At 36.5% G+C, this 25,977-nt stretch overlaps 1 protein-coding gene across 7 annotated transcripts in view; it reads right to left on the reverse strand.

Moving 5' to 3' along the window:
• The window catches only part of CDK19 (cyclin dependent kinase 19), a 166,828-nt gene that overhangs the window by 17,029 nt on the left and 123,822 nt on the right, over positions 1 to 25,977 (reverse strand). For all 7 annotated transcript variants that reach the window (XR_009054315.1, XM_057738932.1, XM_057738930.1 and 4 more), the window contains 2 exons: positions 6,709 to 6,766; positions 1,560 to 1,691 (listed from right to left, as the gene is read on the reverse strand). Coding sequence is in view for 6 of the 7 variants with exons in the window: in XM_057738932.1 (XP_057594915.1) it covers positions 1,560 to 1,691; positions 6,709 to 6,766 (190 nt within the window). In the remaining variant the exon portion in view is untranslated. The remainder of the gene's footprint in view (positions 1 to 1,559; positions 1,692 to 6,708; positions 6,767 to 25,977) is intronic.

The following is a 25,977-nucleotide window of genomic DNA, read 5'->3' on the forward strand; positions in this document are numbered from 1 at the left end:
AAATAATATAGCCCCTCAGTAAAAGTCATTCATTGGAATGTAAATAGAGTCAGGGTCTGATTTTCACGCCTCATTCTGAGGACTGCTCCATCCCTTCCATTTGCTTTTTGTAGTTCTCCTTCCTTCAAAGTCAGCTGCCACTGTCCTTGGCTCATAGGGTGGCAGTCTCTAGTAAGGGGCCTTATTACTATGAGCTCAACTGCCAGGGGACAGGTCTCAGGTCAGTCTCTCAGTCCTCTACCATCAAACACAAACTGGTTTTCCTCACAGTGCTGTGGCTACTCATAGCCTTGCTCACTAATGTAACAAAATCCCTCAGCAGTATTTATGAAGAATTACAACATTCCACACTATGCTAGTGTCTCAGTCAATAGACAAAGAAAATATAAATGTGTTCCGGGTATCTGAGCTTTGCAGAAATCAGACCTCCTGACAAATGAGGACATTACTGTATTTTAATTTTTGTTTTCCTTTTTACCCATGAATAGGTTAATTATGAGTCTAATCTTTTTAAATGTGAGAACTTCATTTATAGTTCTTTGGATGCCAGCAGGTTTTTCATAAGCTTAACAGAGAAAAGATTGTGCTTACTTGTCCATTTTTAATAATTTTATAGCTTAAGTGCCTTTATCAAATAGAACTCAACAAAAGCAGCTAAATGTAGTCAAAACAGATATTAGTCCAATACAAACAAACAGAAAATTCAAGAAAAGGAAAATTTAAAGAAACACACTTAGCAAATTTAAGTACCTTACAGAACTAGCCCTTCACATTAACAGTACTATTTACTTCCTCCCTATCCTCTCTTTTCACCTCCTTTAAAGCAATATCTAGGTTTGAGGACAGCTCTCTCTTCCTGACTCCTTCAATTAGCAGCTGGGCCCTCTGAAGACACTGTAGTGACAGACAGCAAAATCTCTGATGCCTCTGTTCTGAAGGAGACTTTAAATCCTACAGAGGATGTTTATAACAGGTTTTCTTACTCAGTTTTTTCACTTGGTGAGAGGACAAGATGCTGAGCACAGCTAATCTCCCCAGGCTCTATTTCCTACCTTAATGGAGAAACTGCCCTTCTGAAAACTGTAATGGCAAGAGAAAGATTAGTCACATTGTTTCTAGCTTAGGAAACGAGTAACTTTTTCCCAAATAGAAGGGGCTCTTTCCAATAACTACACTACTCCCATTTTTCTGTTTTTCTTTTTGTGAAAACAATTCTAAATCTCTCTCCAGTTCTGATGGATAGTAGGTAAGTGAAAAATAACATTTGCATGGTATCATTTCAATAGCAACTCAACAAGGTCAGATACTTTTATCCTCTGAAAGAAAATGCCTTCTTTTTTTAAAAGAATCATATTCTCCCATACAGGTGAAAATCCAAATCTACCAGAATATAAAATCTGGGAATATAGACAACAACAGGACTTTTATACAGAAACATAAAGTGGTTTTTACAAAGCAGCTTTATTATTATACCATTTAGTATTTATGATAATGCAATATCATATGATGATATGATTATGCAATACTTACCAGTTATAAGTAAATCATTTTAAACTTACCAATGGCCTTTGTATAATGCCTTGCACCAAGCAAAAGTTCTGGAGCTCGATACCAAAAAGTCACAACTACTGGATCCAAATCTGCTAGTGGCTTTAGAGGAGAATTGAATAATCTGGCAAAACCCATGTCAGCTAAGAAATAAAATAAATTAAAATAAATTAGTAAGAAATCAGTTTGGCATGTTATTATAACCATGCAAGGTTGATGACAACAGCCACTAACCTTATAAAGCAATCCTTTTCCTCCCTTTTTAACCAGTGGTCTGTACCAGGTATCAGATTTCCCCTTTTGAGGTAGATACTATTATTGTGCCTATTTTACTGATGAAGAAACTGAGGCTTAGAGATATTCTGACTTGTCCAAGGTCATAGCACTATAGTCAGTACAGTGTCAGAATTAGAATCCAGGTCCGACTTCAGATTCCTGGCTTTCAGAGACAATTAGAATAATATACTTAAATATTTTTAAAATAGAAAATAGTCTAAAAGTTTCCATAATTAATTATGACTTCTGTATGCCTATATATGGAAAAACCTGACTATATCTTAGTTCAGTGTGTGCTAGAGTTGGCTCTTATGGACCAAGCAGAGCCAATTTATACACATCTTCTGAACTCACTGTTCAGTCATGTCATGTTTGTGGCTTAAAATTGGCTAATATCATGGAAAGTAGCAAATGCTACAAATTGCCAGTTGTACAGTTACCAGTGCATCACATATATGTTTCAAAGAACATATATAGAACACATAAGAGGGAATGTTATAATTCACCACTTAACATAGGTCTACACTAAAGCTAACTAAAATATTAGAGGTACACAAGAGTAGTAAAAAGACTACTACTATAAGGTGCTGGCGACTAATTTTCTTAAGATTTTCTAAAAGAACCTGGTACCTATAAAGCACTTAAGAGTTTACAAATGATTTTCACATACATCATAAATCATCTAATCATCTAATCCTTATAAGAATGCTGATTTAATAAGTACTTTTCCCTCCTCCACTTCTGTGATGAAGAATCTAAGGTCCAAAGCAGTTCAATGACTTGACCAAAGTCACAGGGATAGGCAGTAAAAATGCAGGTACCCAAACAAAAAGCATGTTATAATTTAGCAGCTGTATTCTTAACCATGGAACTGATATCCAATAGATTATACATATGATAATTGTATGTCACAAAGGCAAAAATCACAAAAATGGTAAACCTCTATAATTTGAAATATAATATACACAGTATATTTTGATTATATAAGGGTCCCTAGTGTACTATACAATGCACAAATAGTACATTAAAGTTTCAACTATACAGTATCATTTAATCTAAAACTAATGTTATGATATACATTAAAATTTTAACTTACAGTGATTTTGTTTCTTTAGAGTTTGAATAATTTATAAGACTTTCTGAGAATGCTTTGGAGAACCCAGGTCTTAAAAAATAAAGCTATCTGAGGATGCCTGTGCTGATGGCTACACTTTCTTAACCAAATTTCCCTATAGCAAACACAGTATTCAAAACCATTCTACCAATATTACACCTACCTCAAAGCACTGCTCTCTATATTTAATAGATGCTAACTGTTGTTGATGGCAAAGTAATGTGATGGAATACTCTTCCATCCATTGAAAAGCATGCTATTTTTAAGTAAAAGCTAAAGCCAATATTTCTCCCCTTATTCTCTACCTTCTTAGTTTATATAAGCCACATGTATTCATTAAAAAATGAAATCAAGGCCAGAGGTAACAATAAATATTCTTAAAAACAATTCTCATCTTTTGTGTGAACTTTAAAGAAGTTTCAAACCATTTTTCAAATAATTACTAATTACAAAAGGTAACTAGCCTAAACATTACTAACACCTATTTTCCTAAAGTTAGATATGCATGAAATTGTTCAATTCAACAGACAGGGATAGTAAAATTCTGGTGTGGGTGCTAATTAGACAGTATCAAATGATAGAAAAGCAACAGAAGGCAATGTCTACTGCCAAGAAGCTTACATGAAGATGAGATGACAGAAGACATGGAGTAGATAAAAATAAAAAGGATAAGTACTGTAAGACTAAAGGAAAGTTGCTACTGGTTTCTACTAGACTTGAAGTCCCTTGAGGGAAGGGGTTATGTCTCCTTCACGGTTTTGTCTGGAACAATGTTTGATAAACATTTGTAGAAGTGGACTAAATTGAAAGTGGAACTTGAGCTGGATTCTGAAGGATGAATCAGCATGAACAGTAAAGAAGGCAGTGAGCATTTTAGGTAAGGCTTGTAAGTCTTCAGCTTGCTGAGGAGGGGAAGCCTCAGATACAGGGAAGGGCACAATGTGCTTTTCATTTGACTATCCTTCCCCTTCAGTCAAAAAAGGCCTGTATTAAAGTGTTAAACGTAGATATTAGAGCACTACTGATTTAAAAAAAAAATAATGTGCTATTAAAACAAAATTTAAAAACAATTTAATCAAGCAGATTAATTATTCACTAGACCTTTAATACTAATTATTGCTTACTTTTAACCCTGATTTTATCACTAATCTTTTTTTTCCCTCAGATCTTTGAGTATAATTGCTTTACAATGTTGTGCCAGTTTCTGCTGTACAACAAAGTGAATCAGCTATATTTATACATATATCCCCATATCCTCTCCCTCCTTGAGACTCCCTCCCATCCTCCCTATCCTACCCCTCTAGGTCATCACCAAGCATGAGTTGATCTCCCTGTGCTATGCAGCAACTTCCCACTAGCCATCTATTTTACATTTGGTAGTGTGTATATGTCAATTATGTCTAATCTTGGATAGAATTACAATCCTAATTATCTCTAATCTTGGATAGAATCACAGTCCTAAAACTCTGAACAATAAGGCAATTAGCTGGCCTGGCTAGAATACAGAATTTATGTTGAGGAATAGTAGGGCTATTTGGGAGAGTAAGGAGAATACATTAAGTTTGGTGACTGGGATAAATGTGATGACTGGTACAGCAGGAGAGAGTATAAGATGATGATGATGCATTTGGTTAGGAATTAATGGAATATAGGTTGCCAGCAGGACATTCAAAAAGAGATAAACATTTCATCTAGGATAGGAGAACAGAATTTGAGATTCAGATCTTAGATTGATTTTCATAGAACCCAAGATTCTGAGGCCAGAACTTATCAATTCCCTAAAGAAGTAACTGTAGAGGGAGACCATGTCCCAAGCCAGTGCCTAGGCTGTCTTGAAACAAAAGGTTAACAGGAATGAGAGGCAAAAATGAATAAAATACAGAAGTAACAGCAAGAGTAGTAGACAGAAAAATAGAATTATGTGATATCATATAGACCAAAGGAAAAGAGAGTCAAAAGGCCAGACTAGCCAGAAGAACAAATGACAAGACAGTAAAGGAAAACAGCGGCTAAATACAGGCCACTAGATTGGGTAAGACAGAGATCACAGATGACCTTTTAGAGAGCAGTTTCAATAGAGGGATGGAATTAGATGTCAGATAACAAATTAGGGTTAGTGAAACCAATGTATAAATGTCATGTATTTTAGAAGGAGAGGAACAAGGGAAAAAACTGAACAAATGGTAAAGAAAACAAAATGGATATGAGAAAATTTATGTTAAATTGGGGTGAGGATTATGAGTGTTTAAAGGTGACGAGGAGGAACTTGAGAAGGGGAGAATGGAGATACTCTGATACGAAGGGTTTAAGGATAGCAGGAAGATATTTAGAAGCTAGGAAGGACATTGGATAGGACTTAGGAGGAAGAGACATTCTCTCTCTGAGGCTGTTTCAAATGCTGACAGAAAGTGGTCAGTGGAGTCATACCAGATAACTTTGATATCACTAGGCAGCAATGTATGGAGGGAAAGAGACCCCAGCCTTGGAACTCAGCCTCTGAAAGGCTGAATAAGCTACAGTCTGTCTAAATCCAGCTTTCCTTATCTGCAGTATCTACCATAGAGGGTGGCTGTGTAAAACAAATGAGATAACCTATGAAAGTATCTATTTTAGTGTCCCCCACAGGAGGACCATCCTATATTTCCCTTTCACGGGTGTCTAGCAAAAACTAGGTACCCAATAAGTGCCTACAGGTAAAAGTGTGAGAGTGAAATAGAAACAAGTGAGGAGCAGTAGAAAGGGGATGAGAGGGAGGAGGAAGGAAAGTGGAAAAGGAAGGAAAGCAGCCACCTGGTTCTTAACTAACAACAACAGAATTTTTTTATGAATCAATCTCAGTAAACTCAGAGTAGAGTTGTTTAAAGAAAGAAAAGTTGATTTAGAACAGCGTCTTCAGGAACTGGGCCAGTGAATTAGTTGAAGACGTAGGAAACCAAGAAGTAGGGCATGTTTGGTTGAAGCAGGACAGAAAAGAATTTGTAGTAGGTCAGGTTAGCACAAATCAGTATCACTTCAAGCATGATATATTCTAATAGCAAAGAAAGCAGGTTGATGAAACAAAATTTACTTTAAGATCTTTCTAAAAAGCATTGGACATTCAATAAATGTAAGTTCTCTTGTAAGAAATTACAATAAAGCATTTCTTAGATCATTTTCTCCCCAAATATGTCATAGGTATAAATGATACCAATTTCTTTCAGAACTTTCAAGGTTGCAAAGAGATTTTTAATAGAGACAAGACTTCTGCCAGTGCCTTAATCTAAGACTGGCAAGCAAGAGCGTCTATAAACATATATATTCACCTAGAAAAGATATGTTGGCACAGGACGTGGTAGGGGGAGGGGAGGGGAGGGGGAGGGGAGGGCAGGGGGAGGGATGGGTGAAGATCTATATGTGTTAGGTCAGGGTGGGAGGGATGTATTCAGGGGGACAACATTTGGTAAAGCTGAGACAAAGGCAGATTTAGAGACTGTGTTTCGGGTGAGTGTGTATCGGGTGAGCGTGGGAGAGTAACAGCAGCATAAACACATGCTAGGGGTGTTGTATGGGAAGGAATCTTTTGCTTGCCTCAGCTTAGGATTCTAGACCCTTATTTTGGGAATAAATTTGAGGGAGTTTATAAACTATCTACATTTCCCAACATCTTTTTCTACAAATATTATGAGGAATTAATTTTAAGATTAACTACTTAAATAAGAGTATTAAAAAGGGAAACCATCTTTGCAGTCATTTCAGTTTCTTAATAAATTATTTTAGAAATAATTACCTACCTATTTTGACTCTCCCCCTCTCAGGACCTTCTCCCATTACTAGGATATTTGCTGGTTTCTAGAAATAAAAATAGAGCATTCAAATTACTATTTTTATTCTTTTGACATGCTCTAAAATGGAAAAAAGTTCTTATAATATGAAAATAAAACTTTTGGATTTTCATCAAAACTATAATTGAATATCAAGTACCCTCTACATAGTGAAAGCATTTGACATACTTGAAGTTAGCACTAACTTTCCAAAAACATCCTTGCTACTGAAGCATCTTATTTTCAAAAATTATATCATACAAATAATCACAAAGGAATTAAAGCTATCATTTCTATTTACCCCACAGAAGTAATGAATAATAATTTTTAAACCTGCACAAATTATAAGCTGTCCTATAGCTGCCCACAATAAAGGGCTTTTGCAGTTGAAAATTTTTATACAAAATTTCCAGCCACAATATAATTACCTTCATTTAAATGAATCAAGTGAATAGTCCTTGCTAAATATTTCCAAACTACTACAGGAAAACATGGCCAACATTCAGCAGACTCCATTAAAATTCATACACGTTTTCAGCTATAGTTCATGTAAAAGTGAGAAATTCCAACTATAATCTCAAAATGTAGGAAACAAAACCCAAGGCTAATACAGAGCTATATAAAGAAAAGGGTAGGCTGCAAATGTATCCACCATCTTTTAAGTCATGCTTTGTGTAGACATATGGAAACAGACTCTGTGGAGACAGGCTTTTGGGCAAGTAAGTCTCCTCTGTTAACTCTTCAGAGAGAAAATTTATGATTCGTTTATTCAATTAATGAATATATTTTTAGTGTCTTCTAGGGACAAAGAACCATACTAAGAATTAAGAGGAAAAAGAAAAGCACAGTAAATCAAGTTCCTAACCTCCAGATGCTCACTGTATAAGTAGAAAGAAATGTCAGAAGTTTTGTATAATTCTAGAAGCTAATATTAATTATAAGTTATGGAGAGGACTGAAATCTTGGGTTAGAGGTTAACCTAGATTATTTTTAAGATCTCTTCCAATTTGCCAGCTCTTTTTAAAGTTTCAATGAAAACAATAAGCACTAAAAAAAAAAAAGTTCAAAGGAGGGAGTGATTAACTAGAGTTTCCATTGTTAAAGGAAATGTTCACTAGACGTGGGGAAGGGGCAGTGTCCATTATCCAGATCCTGAAAAATGAACAGGAGCCAGCATGGCAGAGCAGAACAAAGGTAAGGGCTATGAATGAGGTAAGCTTAGGAGAGAGTACGAAGTCTGCCTTGACAGAAGGCAGAGGACTCATGCTGGAGGTAGCAGAATGAACCTAGACCCTGCATAGTCTTAATTGCCAGATGAAGTAATCTGACCTTTATAGTAGTATAGGCAGTGAGATTACAGGAAAGGGGGAGGTATCAGAATTGGGTGTGGGGTGTCAAGCACTTCATCCAAGGACTTCTCAGCTGAAACGAAGAGGGAGTTACGGAGCCGAGTAACATTTTAAAGGAGAAATTACCAGGACTTTGTGACTAGCTGAAGGCAGAAGATCAGACAAAGGGTGATAAAGATTTCACCAAGGCTTTGAGTTGATGTGACTGGAAGAATGGCGCCTTTGAGTTGATGTGACCGGAAGAATGGCACCTTCGTGATAGAAAATCTATGATTTGGGAGGGGGAACAACAAAGAGAAGGAGATGGCACGCTGAGTTTGAGTGATGTGAGAGCCCTAATCGTACTAACCAGGGGAGTAGGACATAGGAAGATTCAGATTTGAAAGTTATTGTCACTGGAGTGTGATAATTGAAGACACAGACATGATTAGTTTACTGTAGCAGAAAGAGAAAAATGCCATCAGACAAAAACCAAAGCTTCAAAATTCAAGTCTGACAACTAGTTATCAAAGACCCATTATGTATAAAGCACTGTACTGCACACTTTCAGGAAACAGAGAGAAATAAAACATGAATCCCTTGACTTCAAGGAGCTTAATATCTAGTAGGGAAAGTCAGATAACTTATTAGAGTACAAGGCAGATTATAGAAAGTACCAAAACAGCAAAATAAATTGCCAGGAATAGATGATTCTTCTCAGTGAGTATCAGGATAGTCTTTAGGAAGGAGATGACTTTAGATGAATTTAAGAATGACTAAGATTTTGATAAGCAGGAACAGAAAATGACTTTTCAGGCTCAGAGAACCCTAAAAGTAAGAGCCTGGTCCCAAAGAAGACCCACATACATGACATACTGGGAGAGCCTACAACTATTTTGATATGACTAGAACATAGAATGCTCAGTGTAGAAATAAGGCGAGGAACTATGTTGGAAATTAAATGTCACATTAAAGAAACTGCAATTTATTCTATAGGCTAAGCCGAGACAAGACAGTGAGATAATCAGATCTATATTTAGGAAAAAGCTCTGGTAGCACTGTGAAGGATGAACTGGGAAGGATAGATGGACCACAAAGTAGATGCAGAGACCAGTTGGAAGTGGGCTACAATAGCCTAGGGAAAAGTAAGGGTCCCTAACTTGTGACAACAGTCATGGAGGAACACGTAAGAGCATTTCAAGGTAAAAGTTCAAGATCTGGCATTGGTTTTTTTTGCACTGCCTTCTCTACCCTCCACAGTCATCCACTCAACAAATACTGATTGAGCATCTAGCAGTGATTTAGATGCTAAGGGATACAGTACTAAACCAAACCAGGCAAGATCCTTGGCCTCATGGAGCTTACATTCTAGTGGGAAGAGAAGGGCAATAAATAACAAATGTACGGTACATCAATATTGATAAGTACTACAGAAAAAAATAAAATGAGAATACAAGAGAGTTCCGCATCTGGTATTATGGTTGAGTAGGTGCTCCAGGAGACCCTGCCATTATAGAACAAGCATATGCTGCCTAAAAAACATTCCTTAAAGGATCCTTGATCTCACAAGAGATAAGAGATATCTACAACAACCCCCAGCCCCACCCTAAATAAGGCTGGAGAAGGAAGGAAAGGCAGGATGGACCTGGGAACAGATGCCAGTAACACACTTCACTGGGGACACTGAGCCTGGACCACCAGCAAGGTGAAGAAACTGAGCCTGTTACCTGACAATCAGCCGAGAGTCTCAAGGGCACTAAAGTGAACCAGAAGAAGCAAAAGGAAACCCTCTCTGGAGGAAAAACCTCCTAACTCAGGCCTAAGAGCTAAAACAATACATTTTCCTGCTAAAAACAAATTTTAATCCATATTGGATTAAAAACAAAATCCATTCACATACTACTTACAAGAGATCCATCTAAGTGGAAGGACCATAAAAGCTGAAAGTAAAAGGCTATTAAAAGATATAGCAAGCAAACTGCTAAAAGAATCAACTATAGTAATGTCAGACAAAATAGCTTTTAAGACAAAAGCATTATTAGGAGTAGAGATGGTCACCATGTAATGATACAAGGTTCAATTCACCAGGAAGAGAGAACACTCCTAAAACTCAGTATGTACTTGAAATATATATATATTTATATATATTATGTTTATATATATAAATTTATTATATACATCATATATTTATATATAAATTTGTATATTTATGTATTTGAAATATATATATTATATGCTTATGTACTTGAAATACATACAAATAAAGTATATATTTATGTACATACATTTCAAGTACATAATGATTTTTAGGAGTGTTCTCTCTTCCTGGTGAATTGAACCTTGTATCATTACATGGTGACCATGTAATTTCAGGGAGGGAAAAGACCAATGATAACAGACTTTTCTCAATTATTGATGTCAAGCAGACAAAAGATTAGTAAGATATAGACCATCCAAAGAATACAATTAACAAGATTGATCTATACACAACTTTTTTACCTAATAATTCGAGAATACGCTTTTTTTTTCAAGCATACACTGAACATTTACAAATGCTGATAGTGTACTAGCAGGTCTCAAGAAATTTCAAGGGATTGTTATCAAACAGACTATATTTTCTGACCACAATGAAATTAAGTTAAAAGTCAATTACAGGGGCTTCCCTGGTGGCGCAGTGGCTAAGAATCCGCCTGCTAATGCAGGGGACATGGGTTCAAGCCCTGGTGCGGGAAGATCCCACATGCCGTGGAGCAGCTAAGCCCATGCGCCACAACTACTGAGCCTGTGCTCTAGAGCCCACGAGCCACAAGTATTGAGGCCACAAGCCACAACTACTGAAGCCTGCGCACCTAGAGCCTGTGCTCCCCAACAAGAGCAGCCACTTTAATAAGAAGCCCATGCACTGCAATGAAGAGTAGCCCCCACTCTCTGCAACTAGAGAAAGCCCACATGCAGCAACAAAGACCCAATGCAGCCAATAAATAAAAAAATAAAATAAATTTTTTAAAAAGTCAATTACAAAAGCATAAATCTAAAACTCCATATATTTGGAAATGTAAAAAGTCTCTAAATTATTCAGAGATAAAAGGAGAAAGTATGAAGAAATTCAAAATATTCAGAAATGAAATAATGAAAGTACAACCTATCAAAACTGTGGAATGCACCTAATGCAGTACTTACAAGGGAAATGTATGGCCTTAAATATTTATGTTAGGAAGAAAGGCTGGAAGTAATTATGTGCCTAAGTTAAGAAGTTAAAATTCAACAGACTAAAAAAAAGAAAGTAAAAGTATAAAGATAAAGGTAAGGGCAGGAATTTATGAACAAGAGAGGATTTATGAAGCCTTTAGGACAACTACAACACAAGGAAAGAAGGTGCATATATAAGATATTACAACTTTTAAAAAGGAACATAACTATAGATTGAGTGGAGGTTTGAAAGATAAAAGAACCCTATAAAGAAAAACTATATCTATTAATTTAAAAATGTATACAGGGACTTACCTGGTGGCACAGTGGTTAAGAATCCGCCTGCCAATGCAGGGTACATGGGTTCGATCCCTGGTCTGGGAAGATCCCACAGTCCGCGAAGCAACTAAGCCTGTGTGCCACAACTACAGAGCCTGCACTCTAGAGCCCGAGAGCCGCAACTACTAAAGCCCACGCGCCTAGAGCCCATGCTCTGCAACAGGAGAAGCCACTGCAATGAGAAGCCCGCGCACAGCAACGAAGACCCAATGCAGCCAATAAATAGATTAATTAATTAATTTAAAAATGTATACAAAACAGGCAAATTCAAGAAACTGTAACCTACAGATTGACTCAAAATGAATTAGAAAACCTGAAGAAACCGAGAAGTAGTAAATAAATTAAAACTACTTAAAAATCTTGCTACCAAGAAAACAGATGATCACAGAGGCAAGTTCTCCAAATTTTCAATGAACAGATTGTTTGAATTTTATTCAAACATCTTCAGAGAATAGAAAAAGACACATTCTAGAAAGCCAGTATAACCTTGCTAGCAAAACCAAACAAAACAGAAGAAAGAAAAACTTCAGGCCAACCCCACTCATGAGTATAGATGCAAAAATATGAAACAAAATAGTATTAAGCCAAGTCCAGAAAAAGCAATGCCAGGATGGCTTCATATAAGAAAATCTACATAAGTCCATCACCACAGCAACAGATTAAAGAAGATGATATAATTATCTTGATAGAGGCTGAAAAAGCAGCTGATAAAATTTAACACCCAGTCATGATAAAAACTCTTGGCAAGTTAGGCTAGAAAAAACTTCATTTACCTGATAATGGGTATGTATCAAAAACTAAGAAGGAAACATTGAAATCATTCCCTTTAAAATCAGGAATAACACAAGAATACCCACTATTACTACTTCTAAAATCAACACTGTACTGTAAGGCTAGTACTACAAAGCAATAATTAAAGACATATGCATTAGAAGAGCAGAAATAAAACTATTGTTATTTTCAAATGATACAATTATCTACATAGACAGCCTAAAGTATTTACAGACAAATTATTAGCAAGAGAGTTTAGTAGAATGTATGGCTACTTGAACAATATGAACAAGTCAACTGTATTTCTGTATACCAGAAAAGAAAAAAAAAAGCTAGGCAATATAATTTTTCAAAGGCAGCATTTCTATAGCAACAACAACAAAAAACTATAAGGCGCCTAGGAATAAATATATCAAAACATTTACAAGATTTTTATACAGAACACCTTGAAACCTTGTTTTAAATAACATTAAAGAAGTTCTAAATAAATTAAGAGCTCATGTTAATAGATAAGACAATATAGTAAAGACATCACTTCTCCCCATACTTATTTGTATATTTAATGCAATTGCAATCAAAAAATTCCATCAGAGTTTCCTTGTGGAACTTAACAAGCTGATTTTAAAATGTATGTGAAAGAGTGAAGAGCTAAGAATAGCCAAGATATTCACAAAGCATTAGGGTTAGGGGATGAGGAGAGGAATCTGGCTCAAAACATTATATCATGATTTATTTTAAAGCTACAGTAATTAAAACACTATGGTTCTGGTACAGGGACAGACAAATTGATCAATGGGAGAGAATGGAGAATCCAGATGGAACCATGATACTGAGAGAGAACTTCAGATCAGTGAAGAAAGAACTAATCAATAAAAAAAAAAAAACTTTGGAGGAAAAAAAAATTGAAGAACATCTTTCTGACCTTGAGGTAAGGAAGAATTTCTTAAACAAGATACAAAGAATAACCATAAGAGAAAAGACTGATAACTTTGGCTATTAAAATAACTTCCAATCATCAAAGATAAAGAAAATAAAAGGACAAAGCACAAACAAGCAGAACTATTGGCAACACTTATCAGTAACAAAGGTTTAGTTTGTTACTAGAATAAAGAACTCCAAAAAATCAGTATGAAAAACAACCGAACAGAAAAATGAACAAAATGTCCGAACAAGGATTTAACAAAAAGAAGAAACATGTTTAACCACTAAGCATATGAAAAGATGCTACACCCTCATCAATAACGGGAGAAATGCAAATTAAAATCACAGTGAGATACCATTTTACACCTAGTAGATTGGTTAAAAATTAAGAACAGCTGAGTAGGAAGTAGGTCGAGCGAACTCCAGTACATTGCTGGTGGGAGAATAAATTGGCACAACTTCTTCGGGAAACAATTTGGCATCATCTCGCAAAACTGAACAACTGCAAACCCTTCAACTCAGTAATTCCATTTTTAGATACACCAAAGAATGTTCATAGCACAGTTTGTAATAAAAAAAAAAAAACCTGGACACAACCCAAATTTTTAGCTAATAGGAAAATGGAGCAATTAATTAGTCACACAACGAATTTTAAAACAGCAGTGAAAATCAATGAATTACAAACAAAGGTAAAAAATGTTCAGATCTTGGAAGCATTATGTTGAGAGAAAAAAAGCAAGTTTTAGAAGACTATATTCAGCAGGATACAATTTTCATGAAACTTAAAACCAAGCAAAGCTAAAAAATATTCTGTTTAGGCATATATACAAATGTGATAAGCCTAGTTTTTAAAAGGAGTGAATAATAACCTCAAAATTCAGGATACTTGTTACCTCTTGGAAGGAGACAAGAGGACGGAGTGAGGGAAAAAACATAAATAGAAGCAAGTTATTGGGTTAAGTGAAAGACTCTCGACTATTATGCTTTGTAAGGTACATACAAATGTACCAAATATTCCTTTGTATATATCATATATTAAGATAATAAAGACAGAAAAAAGAAAAGCAAGGAATGGGGATAGGTACTGTTGGGTGTGGGTTGGGAAGGTGCCATTTTCAACATTATGTAAGCATTATTTTAAATTACTTAGAGAATGCCCCCTGAGAAGGTAACATCTGGGATAAGACCTGAAGAAAGTGCAGTAATAAGGGAAGAGCAAGTTGAAAGGCCTGAGGCAGGTAAACTGGAGACACTCTAGGGAGAACAGGGGGCACTGGCGAGAACACAGTGATAAGGCACTGACGATTCTAAAGAGGAGGAAAGCTAAGGGAGGGCTTGCTTGCTGTTTGCAACGGTTCTGCTTTTGGCACAAGTCATTTGGGTACCAGAACTAGATAGGCTCTTGAGCACTGGTCTGTGCTCTGAGAGTTGATGAGGGCTGCCACAAGATTTGCAGCAGAGCAAGATTATGGTGTTTGGAGCAGTTAGGAAAAGCCTTGGTGAGCTGGCAGGCTGGCTAACTGGATAAAGAGCAAAGAGGTCATTGTGGCTGGAGTCAACGTGAGAGGAGAAGAGTTAGCGCGGGACAAGCAGAGGAGGGGTGAGGCAAAGGTTAAGGAGGGAGTTGCGGATCATACAGAATGATGTGTGAAGACTAGGTTTTACGTGACTAGAATTAGCATTTTGTTATATTATCTTTCTATCTTACCCATAATTTTTACAAATCATACAATTTATTTTATATATATCCTGCCCATTCTCTGATAGCAGGGTTTGGAGAGATTATAATTTTCTACTACATTATATAATTCCATAATGTTTGATTTTGTGTATTTTGGTAGTTTATAATTAGATAAATGGTATTTTTAAAAATATAAGAAAAAAGTAATGCTTAGAGAAATAAAGGGTAGAAGAACACGAGCCAATGAAAGAACTTGTGAAAGAGCATCCAAGGTAAGAAAACATAGACAGCATAGGGTTCTAGAAGCTAAGAGTTTAAAAAGGAAGAGGTGGCCTTCAGGTACAACAGAATGAAAGCTGAGAAGAGGCAACTTTGGGACAATTAGAAGGTCACTGGTGACTGAGAAAAAATAATTTCTGTGCATTTACAAAAGCTAGACACAGTAAATGAGACCCAAATAAGTGGACAAAGGGTAAAGGAAGATTTAGAGTACATTTTTCAAGGCCTCACTGAGAATGAGACTCTGGGATATAACAATTTTTTAAATTGTAAAATTATCAAATAAACTATCTTATGTACCACTTGTCACATTGTCTGCAATTCCTAAATTTTGAGATTAAATTCTTTTAAAATAAAGATATAAGATAAAAACACAAAGTATGAGATAAGGGAACAAAATTGCATCATAAAAGAAACAAAAATAGATTATGAGTTGCTGAATGGAAGAAAAGCAGGAAGTTCGTCTTGGATCACTGTTAGCTCTTAGAAGTTCCTGCAGCCACACCACGTGGAGACAGAGAACATGAGTATGAGTACCACAGTAGAATGAGGATACAGAGAGAGGGAGAAGAGAGGACCTAGCTAGTTCTGAAGTCAGTAGAGAATACCTTGGACATGACTTACGTGAAGCCCACAGAAGCTCTAAGTGTGGGGTTTCCATGTAGAGCCTGAGATGAGGGCAGAAGTGGTGAAATGGTTTAGGGGATTGGTGATGGTGAGCTCTTTTGTACAGTCTGAGAAAGGAACACAGAGCTTGCGCAGCATCCACAGAGAAGGGCTTCTAGTCAAGTTAAAATCTAGAATCGCAGAGGGAATCTTTTTTTAATGTGTACCTCTTAACTGGGATTATTGATCCCCTTCAGGACAAGTAAATAAGTGTTAAGGTTATTAACTTGATGTTTCAAAATAACAACAACAAAATAAATAATATAATCACCATGAAAATGCATTTAACTTAGGCAACTATATTCAATATCCTGTAATAAATCATAATGGAAAAGAAAATAAAGTAAAATGCATTTAACTTCTCAAAGCATTTTCACATCAGTTTCCTTTTTCTTAAGGGAAATACTCAAGGACCTATAGGGCTAGGGGCAAGTCTCAAAACAACTCCATCTAACCCTCAAGATTCTACACTGAGTTGTGTTTACAGATATTATGCTGAATTTTCAAAAGACTAACTTTGACAGTGATTAATTAAGTGAAGGTACATGCTATTAAAAAAACGAAACTGCAGCTCATGCACACACACCCACACCTACAAACCTAAAAGGATGACAAAAGGATACCAAAATTGTTCTGACCTAGTTACATCCCAATTAACACAGACTATGCTTTACTAAAACCCCTCTTCTTACTGTGAACACAAAATGCCAGCTGTGAAAGAAAGTGATACTGCTGGGTTTGCACACTTTAGTTACCATAGAAACAGTACAAATGGCAGGAGTTGGATGCCTCATATTTAAGTTATCAGCAATAAAACTGGATAGACGAATCAAGGCTGCAGGGTTCATTTTCGTTAAATTGTATTTTAAAGGCAAAAGTCAGGGAATTAATGTGATAAACAATATGGTTACTCAGAAATTATTCTTGAAATATCTGCATTTTAGCAGAATTTAGTTAATTCTTGAATGTATATTCATGATGTTTTACATGTATTCTAGATTTGCTTTTTCCTTTTATAGAATCAATTTTTTCTCACAGGGTTAAACTTATTTCAGTTAATTGGCACATCATAAATAGAACAGCCTAAAGATATACAATTATCCTACTACATTTGCTTTACACTCCCTACCCCAGAACGTTTGGAACAAAAATGTGAAATCCACAAAATGACTCTCATCAGCACCAATAAAGGAGACAGTACAACACAGACACAACTGTCTACAACCCTGAATAATAGGAAAAGAACAATCAGATATCAACCAGACTAGTCTCTGAACAATGAACAGTGCTAGCCTAATATTACTGGCTACAACTATTCTTTTATTTAAATACAGAAGTGACACAACTCTCGTCACATCTGATAGAAGTACATTCCCAGGAGAAAACCTTCAGTTTATATTTCTTTCTTCACACTGTTCTCCATTGTTCACCTTGAACAAATAAGATTCTGTGTTGTAACAAACAGGGCAAAAAACTAAGAGTAAGATACATGCTTTTTTTCTAAAACACAACAGTCATTTGCTAGTAGCATCAGTCTATCATAATTTTACCCCTTAAAATAACTTCATTGATGGTAAAGGATTTAAAAATATAGAGAATTTGATTATTGTGATTGCAATTAAGGGAGGGAAGATAATTTCTGTCACCACTTTATGTATCTGCTGAAATCCAGGCATACAGTGTTTAATAAATACTTGTTGAATGAATGAACAATTAGATGAATGAATGAAAATTGCCAAAGGTTAGTATTCATCATCCTTTGATAGGCAAGTTCTCAATTTTAGAAGAAACTGTAAGAAACCAGAGTAAGCACATACCATAAAATATGCCAAGCTCACTTCTGAATATAGATTTTTTGGAAGTCCTAATTTTAATTCATTCCAGGGTTTCAACAATCACTCATGTGCCAATGATTCCAAAATCTACACCTCTAGAGATATATCTTCTACATATCTAGAGATATGTCAACTATATGCTGGCCATCTCCACAATCACTTCAACTTGTTCAAAGTGAATTTTCACTACTCTTTCTGATAGTATTCCCTTCTCAGTCACTGAATCAACAAAAGCAGAATTCTGAACACCTGTCCTTTATTCCTCAAATCTAATCAGTCTCAGGCCTGATTATCTTAACTCCTAAAGATTTATCCACTATCTGCCCTCCTCTCTATCATGATTTCCTCTGACCTGGTTCAGGCCTTCATCATTTCTCAACCAGCTGACTATAACAGCCTGCGAAAGCTGCTATCCCTGCACCTTCAAGCCAGTACTCTACATCTCTGTCTCAATAGTCTTTCTTAAGCAAAAACCTGACCAGCTCAGCACTGACTGACCACAGGAAAAATCCATGCTTCTAAGCATGACAATTAAGCTCACTGCAACCTGGTCCCCACTTCTTTCTCCTTCCTCTTCTTTCACTACTTTCTGCTTTGCCCCAATGATGTCAACCTGCTTGCAGTTTCTTACCCCATGCCCTTATTCACACTGTCCCCTCTGCCTGGAATGCTCTCCCTACCCATGTCCTCCAATTCATTCTTATAAATTTCTACTCATCCCTTCAGATTCAGCTCAGTGTGAGTCCTCCAAGAGAGCCCCATCCCAACTGGTTAGGTATGGTTCTGTGGTCTTAGTACTTTATGCATAGTTAATCGCTGAATATACCTTATAATTTCTTTTTTAAACCTTACTATTTTATGATTATCCATTTATGTGTGTCTTCCCCACCATGCATTCATTAGGAAAGGGACTGTATTTTGTATATCCCTGTATTCCCAGTGCCCAGCATACTGCCTGGAACACCTTAGAAGGATGAAATACGTTTATAAAGCAAATATTCGAAGTCTAAACACCAGTACTTCCCCCCAAAGAAATCCAGAAAAATGGACATTAGTTTCCATAGTTCTGTAAGCGTCATACTCTAGATGTATTGTGGGTTAATTAGGCCTTTGTAGTCAGAGAACCTAACCGCTATTTAAAGTGCTCTTTTTCAGCAAAAATTCCTTCCCAGTTAGAAATATGTATCAATAACTAGATGTAGGCTGTCTTAAAAGGGAGCAGTCTATAATATTAAATGCTGTGAATAATTTCATTTTACCTTAAAATGGTCTAGAGGTATCCGTAATGGGTACCTATGTTAAACCTCAGTATTCATGGTAAACAGCTGCCAACCTAGCACAGCACAATGGTTAACAATGCACTTCTTTGTCTTTGCCTTTTAGGAGTGGTTACAGGCCTGAACAGCAGAGATAAGGTTTTCTTTTCTCTAACAAGAACCAATAAAAAGCAGCCTTTATAAAAAGCTTAATGCAAGACAAACACGTGTATCTAGACGGCTATTTACCTAACTAACTTCAAGGTCACCAAGAGAGTATAATCAAGATGTATTCCACACTGACAGCGAAGCCAGGAAATAAGGCTACAAAGACAGTCAGATGCTATCCTGTTTATTAACTAGTACAGTCTATCTGCAGAGAAGCAACACTGGTAGGAAGTAGTTTTCTGTTTACATTTGTGACACTCATATTCAAATCAAATAATTCAATCTTATTATCATGAGAAATTAAGAATGTCAGAGGTAGAAGTTATCAAACTGAGCCCTCTCATTTTACTCATGAACAAACGCAAAAAACCTACAACCTCAACTAAGTTCACGGGCCACAGGCAGTGGCAGACCCGGGATTAGAAGCCAAGTCTCTCAGAGATGCACTCCAGGCCAGGATTATGAGAACAAAAGCACACTCAGCAAATGAACAATACTTAATTGACTTATAGCCCTCACCAACAGAAGATTTCTACCCAGATGTGTGCTTAGTTGAAAATATGATCACACAAAATAACCATCATAAGTAATCTCCCAGTGAAATGAATCAATAGTCCTTAAATGCAAGATCCCCTCTTGATGAAGATACTATTATTCTCAGTAAGGGATCGCGAATCACCCTATAGGGCTGGTCAAATAGAATGCCTGCGGTAGTATACACATTTGTCCTAATTCATCAATTTGTAACTAAAATGGGTGCATTTTGTTGTATATAAATTCTACTTCAATAAAGTTAATTTAATAAAAATAGTATGCCTGATTCTTCAGTTTTAAACATAGGCCTCAAAGTACTGGGGCTCCTTCTGTAGGCCGTGGTTCCTAACCAGTTTCTGCCATTGCTGTCACTGTGGAATACATCTTAACTATACACCCTTTTAGGAACTATTACGTTAACTTGGCAAATAGCCTTCTAGAAATGTGTTTGTCAGTACAGGCTAATAAAACTATACTAAAGTCAGCAATCATCAAAAGAGCCCTATCCCTGAGCTGAAACTTAAGAGGCCTCCTAGGCCACTTTGAGTCAAACCATGTCCCCTGTGAAGCCTTAACACATGTCCCCTTATCTTAGAAGTGTGCTTCTTAGTGTGTATCATCTGCCTGTCGAACAGATGTTAGAGCACTACGCTCTAACTCAAACCGACAGCCGCGCAGGACTCTGCTGAAAGCTCCAGTTACTGGGCTGTGGGTATGGATGATGGAAAAATCGCCATGCCCAAAAGAATCACAGCCCTGTATCTAGAAAACACCTCAATAATACCTCCTTACATTTGTAAGGTGTGTCACAGTATCCAGAGCACTGTAAGAAACAGAACCTTCCCTATCTTCACAAGGCAGTAGGACAGGAGTCTTTGCACACGGACGACATCACTACCATCAAAGGCCTTCAAGGCTGCCGTCATAAGCAGCTGAGCCACAGACTGTGGCGGAACCCTCTAAGGAACTAGTTAGGAACCAAAGGTCACTAGCTAAAGCCCTAGTGTGATTCTCCTTCATGACAAGATCTGTAATTATCTAAAATCACCTAAAATTGCAGGTTAGAAGATAACCAGGCCATACTTAACTTTTTTCATTGTTAGCTCTGCATTCTGAAAGAAGTTAGGGTGATTAAGTCATGTTAAAATAAATACTTTCTGTCACAATTCGTCAAGTAAAATGTTAATAAATCAAATGAAAAATAGTCACTTGAATAGCACAGAATTGTTAGAATGAAAAGTTACATGAAATACTTTGATCTCATTTAAGCAAGTTTTTAACTTTTATATTTTTAAATATGAAGACTTGGCAAAAAATATTAGCAATATTTAAATGTAAACGGGATGAAATATGGCCTTTTTTTAAACATCAAGAAGCATATTTCATATATTTATAGTAGGGCTCTACTCTGTAAAGCAGAAGAGGCTAGGAAGAGTATCAGGCTAAAGGAATTCTGGGGAAGAAAGCAGTTAAGAGAAAGGGCATTGCTGGATTGCTGATTAAACATTTGGAAGAATGTACAGAAGCTTCTAGAGAAAGGAAATCAGGAGGAATTCAGGTACTCTGGAGCTAAGACTATGGAGTCAACAAACATATAAAGCACCTCTCATAACTGTCATTTTACAAATGAGTAAAGTGAGGCTTAAGTAGCAAGATTATCTTAGAAATAATTTTTTTTTAAATCTAGGATCTCAAAGCTCCCATATTGTAAGAACTAAGCAAGGCTAAAACTCTAAAACATTATTAAAATTCTTGCAAAATGCTGGCATGATGGCTACAGTAAGATTTTAAGGGTTTCTTTTAAGTATAAACATGTGCCCTATCAGGCCCTGCTTAGCACAGACAAAACTAAAGACAATGCATCTCCTGGTCACACACAAGGTATGAAGAGAAACTGTGATGCAGAGAGATTTCTAGACAATTCTCCAACCACAGAGCATTTATTTCAATCAAACTTTCACAAAGAAGAACAGTATAGCACTTTTTTTCCCAGCTGAGTAAAAAACAGAGGGCCAACTTTGATTTCATATATTGGACTTTCACACAGTGTCATTCCTAGAGAGTCTTCAAATGCTCTTTTTGGCTAAAGGACTGTATTTCACGCTGTCCTTTTACTGCTTGTCAGCTAGCTGTTACAACTCAGCAGCATTTACCAACCTTGGAAAACAATGGTTTTACCATCATTTAAATTTTCCTTTGCATTTTTACTTTTGCTTTATATACATGAATGAAAAAGAAAAATAGAAATAAGAAAGTACTAATATTAATGATAAGCATAAGCCTCAGACTGCATAATAACGAAAGAACCTCTAGGTATGTTCAAAGTGAAAAATCCTGGATCGAAACTGAACATACCCTCTAGATTTAAGTGGGTTAAACTTGTGGTTCAATAGCAGGGTGGGAAAGGAGTAAGAGAAGAGGAGAGGAAGGGAAAAGTAGGGGACATATATCAAATTCTAGGAATAAATCCCTGAAGAACGTGAAAGGGAAGGAATAATTGGTACATTATAATGTTTTTTTTTTTGTTTTTTTGTTTTTTTTTATTATTATTTTATTTTATTTTTTTTGGGGGTACACCAGGTTCAATCAACTGTTTTTATACACAAATCCCCATATTCCCTCCCTTCCTTGACGCCCCCCCCTCGATTCCCCCCCACCCTCCCTGCCCCAGTCCTCTAAGGCATCTTCCATCCTCGAGTTGGACTCCCTTTGTTATACAACAACTTCCCACTGACTATTTTACAGTTGGTAGTATATATATGTCTGTACTACTCTCCCGCTTCTTCTCAGTTTCCCCTTCACCCCCCGCCCCCTCCCATACCTCGAGTTCTCCAGTCCATTCCCTGTATCTGCTTCCCTGTTCTTGTCACTGAGTTCATCAGTACCATTTTTAGATTCCGTATATGTGAGTTAGCATACAATATTTGTCTTTCTCTTTCTGACTTACTTCACTATGTATGACAGATTGTAGTTCTATCCACCTCATTACATATAGCTCCATCTCATCCCTTTTTATAGCTGAGTAATATTCCATTGTATATATATGCCACATCTTCTGTATCCATTCATTTGTTGATGGGCATTTCGGTTGCTTCCATGTCCTGGCTATTGTAAAGAGTGCTGCAATAAACATTATGGTACAAGTTTCTTTTGGGATTATGGTTTTCTTTGGGTATATGCCCAGGAGTGGGATTACTGGATCATATGGTAGTTCTATTTGTAGTTTTTTAAGGAACCTCCAAATTGTTTTCCATAGTGGCTGTACCAACTTACAGTCCCACCAACAGTGCAGGAGAGTTCCCTTTTCTCCACACCCTCTCCAACATTTGTTGTTTCCAGACTTTGTGATGATGGCCATTCTGATTGGTGTGAGGTGATACCTCATTGTGGCTTTGACTTGCATTTCTCTGATGATGAGTGATGTTGAGCATCTTTTCATGTGTTTGTTGGCCATCTGTATGTCTTCTTTGGAGAAATGTCTATTTAGGTCTTCTGCCCATTTGTGGATTGGGTTATTTGCTTTTTTGGTATGAAGCTGCATGAGCTGCTTGTATATTTTGGAGGTTAATCCTTTGTCCGTTGTTTCATAGGCAATTATTTTTTCCCATTCTGAGGGTTGCCTTTTTGTCTTGTTTATGGTTTCTTTTGCTGTGCAAAAGCTTTTAAGTTTCATGAGGTCCCATTTGTTTATTCTTGATTTTATTTCCATGATTCTAGGAGGTGGGTCAAAAAGGATGTTGCTTTGATGTATGTCAAAGAGTGTTCTGCCTATGTTTTCCTCTAGGAGTTTGATAGTGTCTGGCCTTACATGTAGGTCTTTAATCCATTTGGAGTTTATTTTTGTGTATGGTGTTAGGAAGTGTTCTAATTTCATTCTTTTACATGTTGCTGTCCAATTTTCCCAGCACCACTTATTGAAGAGGCTGTCTTTTTTCCATTGTATACTCGTGCCTCCTTTGTCAAAGATAAGGTGCCCATATGTGTTTGGGCTTACTTCTGAGCTCTCTATTCTGTTCCATTGATCTTCCTTTCTATTTTTGTGCCAGTACCATACTGTCTTGATCACTATGGCCTTGTAGTATAGTTTGAAGTCAGGAAGCCTGATTCCACCAACTCCATTTTTCCTTCTCAAGATTGCTTTGGCTATTCGGGGTCTTTTGCGTTTCCATACAAATCGTAAGATTTCTTGCTCTAGTTCTGTGAAAAATGCCATTGGTAATCTGATCGGGATTGCATTAAATCTGTAAATTGCTTTGGGTAGTACAGTCATTTTCACGATGTTGATTCTTCCAATCCAGGAACATGGTATATCCCTCCATCTGTTTATGTCATCTTTGATTTCTTTCATCAATGTCTTAAAGTTTTCTGCATACAGATCTTTTGCCTCCTTAGGCAGGTTTATTCCTAGGTATTTTATTCTTTTGGTTGCAATGGTGAATGGGAGAGTTTCCTTAATTTCTCTTTCTGCTCTTCCGTTGTTAGTGTATAGGAATGCAAGAGATTTCTGTGCATTAATTTTGTATCCTGCTACTTTACTAAACTCATCAATGAGTGCTAGCAGTTTTCTGGTAGAGTCTTTAGGGTTTTCTATATATAGTATCATGTCATCTGCAAAGAGTGATAATTTTACTTCTTCTTTTCCAATTTGGATTCCTTTTATTTCTTTTTCTTCTCTGATTGCTGTGGCTAACACTTCCAAAACTATGTTGAATAACAGTGGTGAGAGTGGACACCCTTGTCTTGTTCCTGTTCTTAGAAGGAATTCTTCCAGTTTTTCTCCATTGAGAACAATGTTGGCTTTTGGTTTGTCATATATGGCTTTTATGATGTTGAGGTAATTTCCTTCTATGCCCATTTTCTGGAGAGCTTTTATCATAAATGGATGTTGAACTTTGTCAAAAGCTTTTTCTGCATCTATTGAAATGATCATATGGTTTTTATCCTTCAATTTGTTGATATGATGTATCACGTTGATTGATTTGCGTATATTGAAGAATCCTTGCATCCCAGGGATAAACCCCACTTGATCGTGGTGTATGATTTTTTTAATGTGCTGTTGCAGTCTGTTCGCTAGTATTTTGTTGAGGATTTTTGCATCTATATTCATCAGTGATATTGGTCTGTAGTTTTCTTTTTTTGTGACATCTTTGCCTGGTTTTGGTATCAGGGTGATGGTAGCCTCATAGAATGAGTTTGGGAGTGCTCCGCCTTCTGCAATATTTTGGAAGAGTTTGAGAAGGATAGGTGTTAACTCTTCTCGAAATGTTTGATAGAATTCGCCTGTGAATCCATCTGGTCCTGGGCTTTTGTGTGTTGGGAGATTTTTAATCACTGCCTCAATTTCTGTACTTGTGATTGGTCTGTTCATGGTTTCTATTTCTTCCTGGTTCAGTCTTGGAAGATTGTATTTTTCTAAGAATGTATCCATTTCTTCCAGGTTATCCAATTGATTGGCATATAGTTGCTTGTAGTAGTCTCTCATGATGTTTTGTATTTCTGAGGTGTCCGTTGTGACTTCTCCTTTTTCATTTCTAATTCTGTTGATTTGCATCTTCTCTCTTTTTTTCTTGATGAGTCTGGCTAATGGTTTATCAATTTTGTTAATCTTCTCAAAGAACCAGCTTTTAGTTTTATTTATTTTTCTTATGGTTTCTTTCCTTTCTTTTTCATTTATTTCTGCTCTGATCTTTACGATTTCTTTCCTTCTGCTCACTTTGGGGTTTCTTTGTTCTTCTTTCTCTAGTTGTTTGAGGTGTAAGGTTAGGTTGTTTATTCGATCATTTTCTTGTTTCTTAAGGTAGGACTGTATTGCTATAAACTTCCCTCTTAGAACTGCTTTTGCTGCGTCCCATAGGTTTTGGGTTGTTGTGTTTTCGTTGTCATTTGTTTCTAGATACTTTTTGATTTCCTCTTTGATTTCTGTAGTGATTCCTTGGTTGTTTAAGAGTGAATTGTTTAGCCTCCATGTGTTTGTATTTTTTGCAGTTTTTTTCCTGTAATTGATATCTAGTCTCATGGCGTTGTGGTCTGAGAAGATGCTTGATATGATTTCAATTTTCTTGAATTTGCTGAGGTTTGATTTGTGACCCAAGATGTGATCTATCCTGGAAAATGTTCCGTGTGCACTTGAGAAGAAAGTGTAGTCTGTCGTTTTTGGATGGAATGTCCTATAAATATCAATTAAGTCGAGATGGTCTAATGTGTCATTTAAAGCTTGTGTGTCTTTATTGATTTTCTGTTTGGATGATCTGTCCATTGATGTAAGTGGGGTG

This window comes from Hippopotamus amphibius, chromosome 6 (genome assembly GCF_030028045.1).
Source record: "Hippopotamus amphibius kiboko isolate mHipAmp2 chromosome 6, mHipAmp2.hap2, whole genome shotgun sequence".
In the NCBI taxonomy this organism is placed as follows: Eukaryota; Metazoa; Chordata; class Mammalia; order Artiodactyla; family Hippopotamidae; genus Hippopotamus; species Hippopotamus amphibius.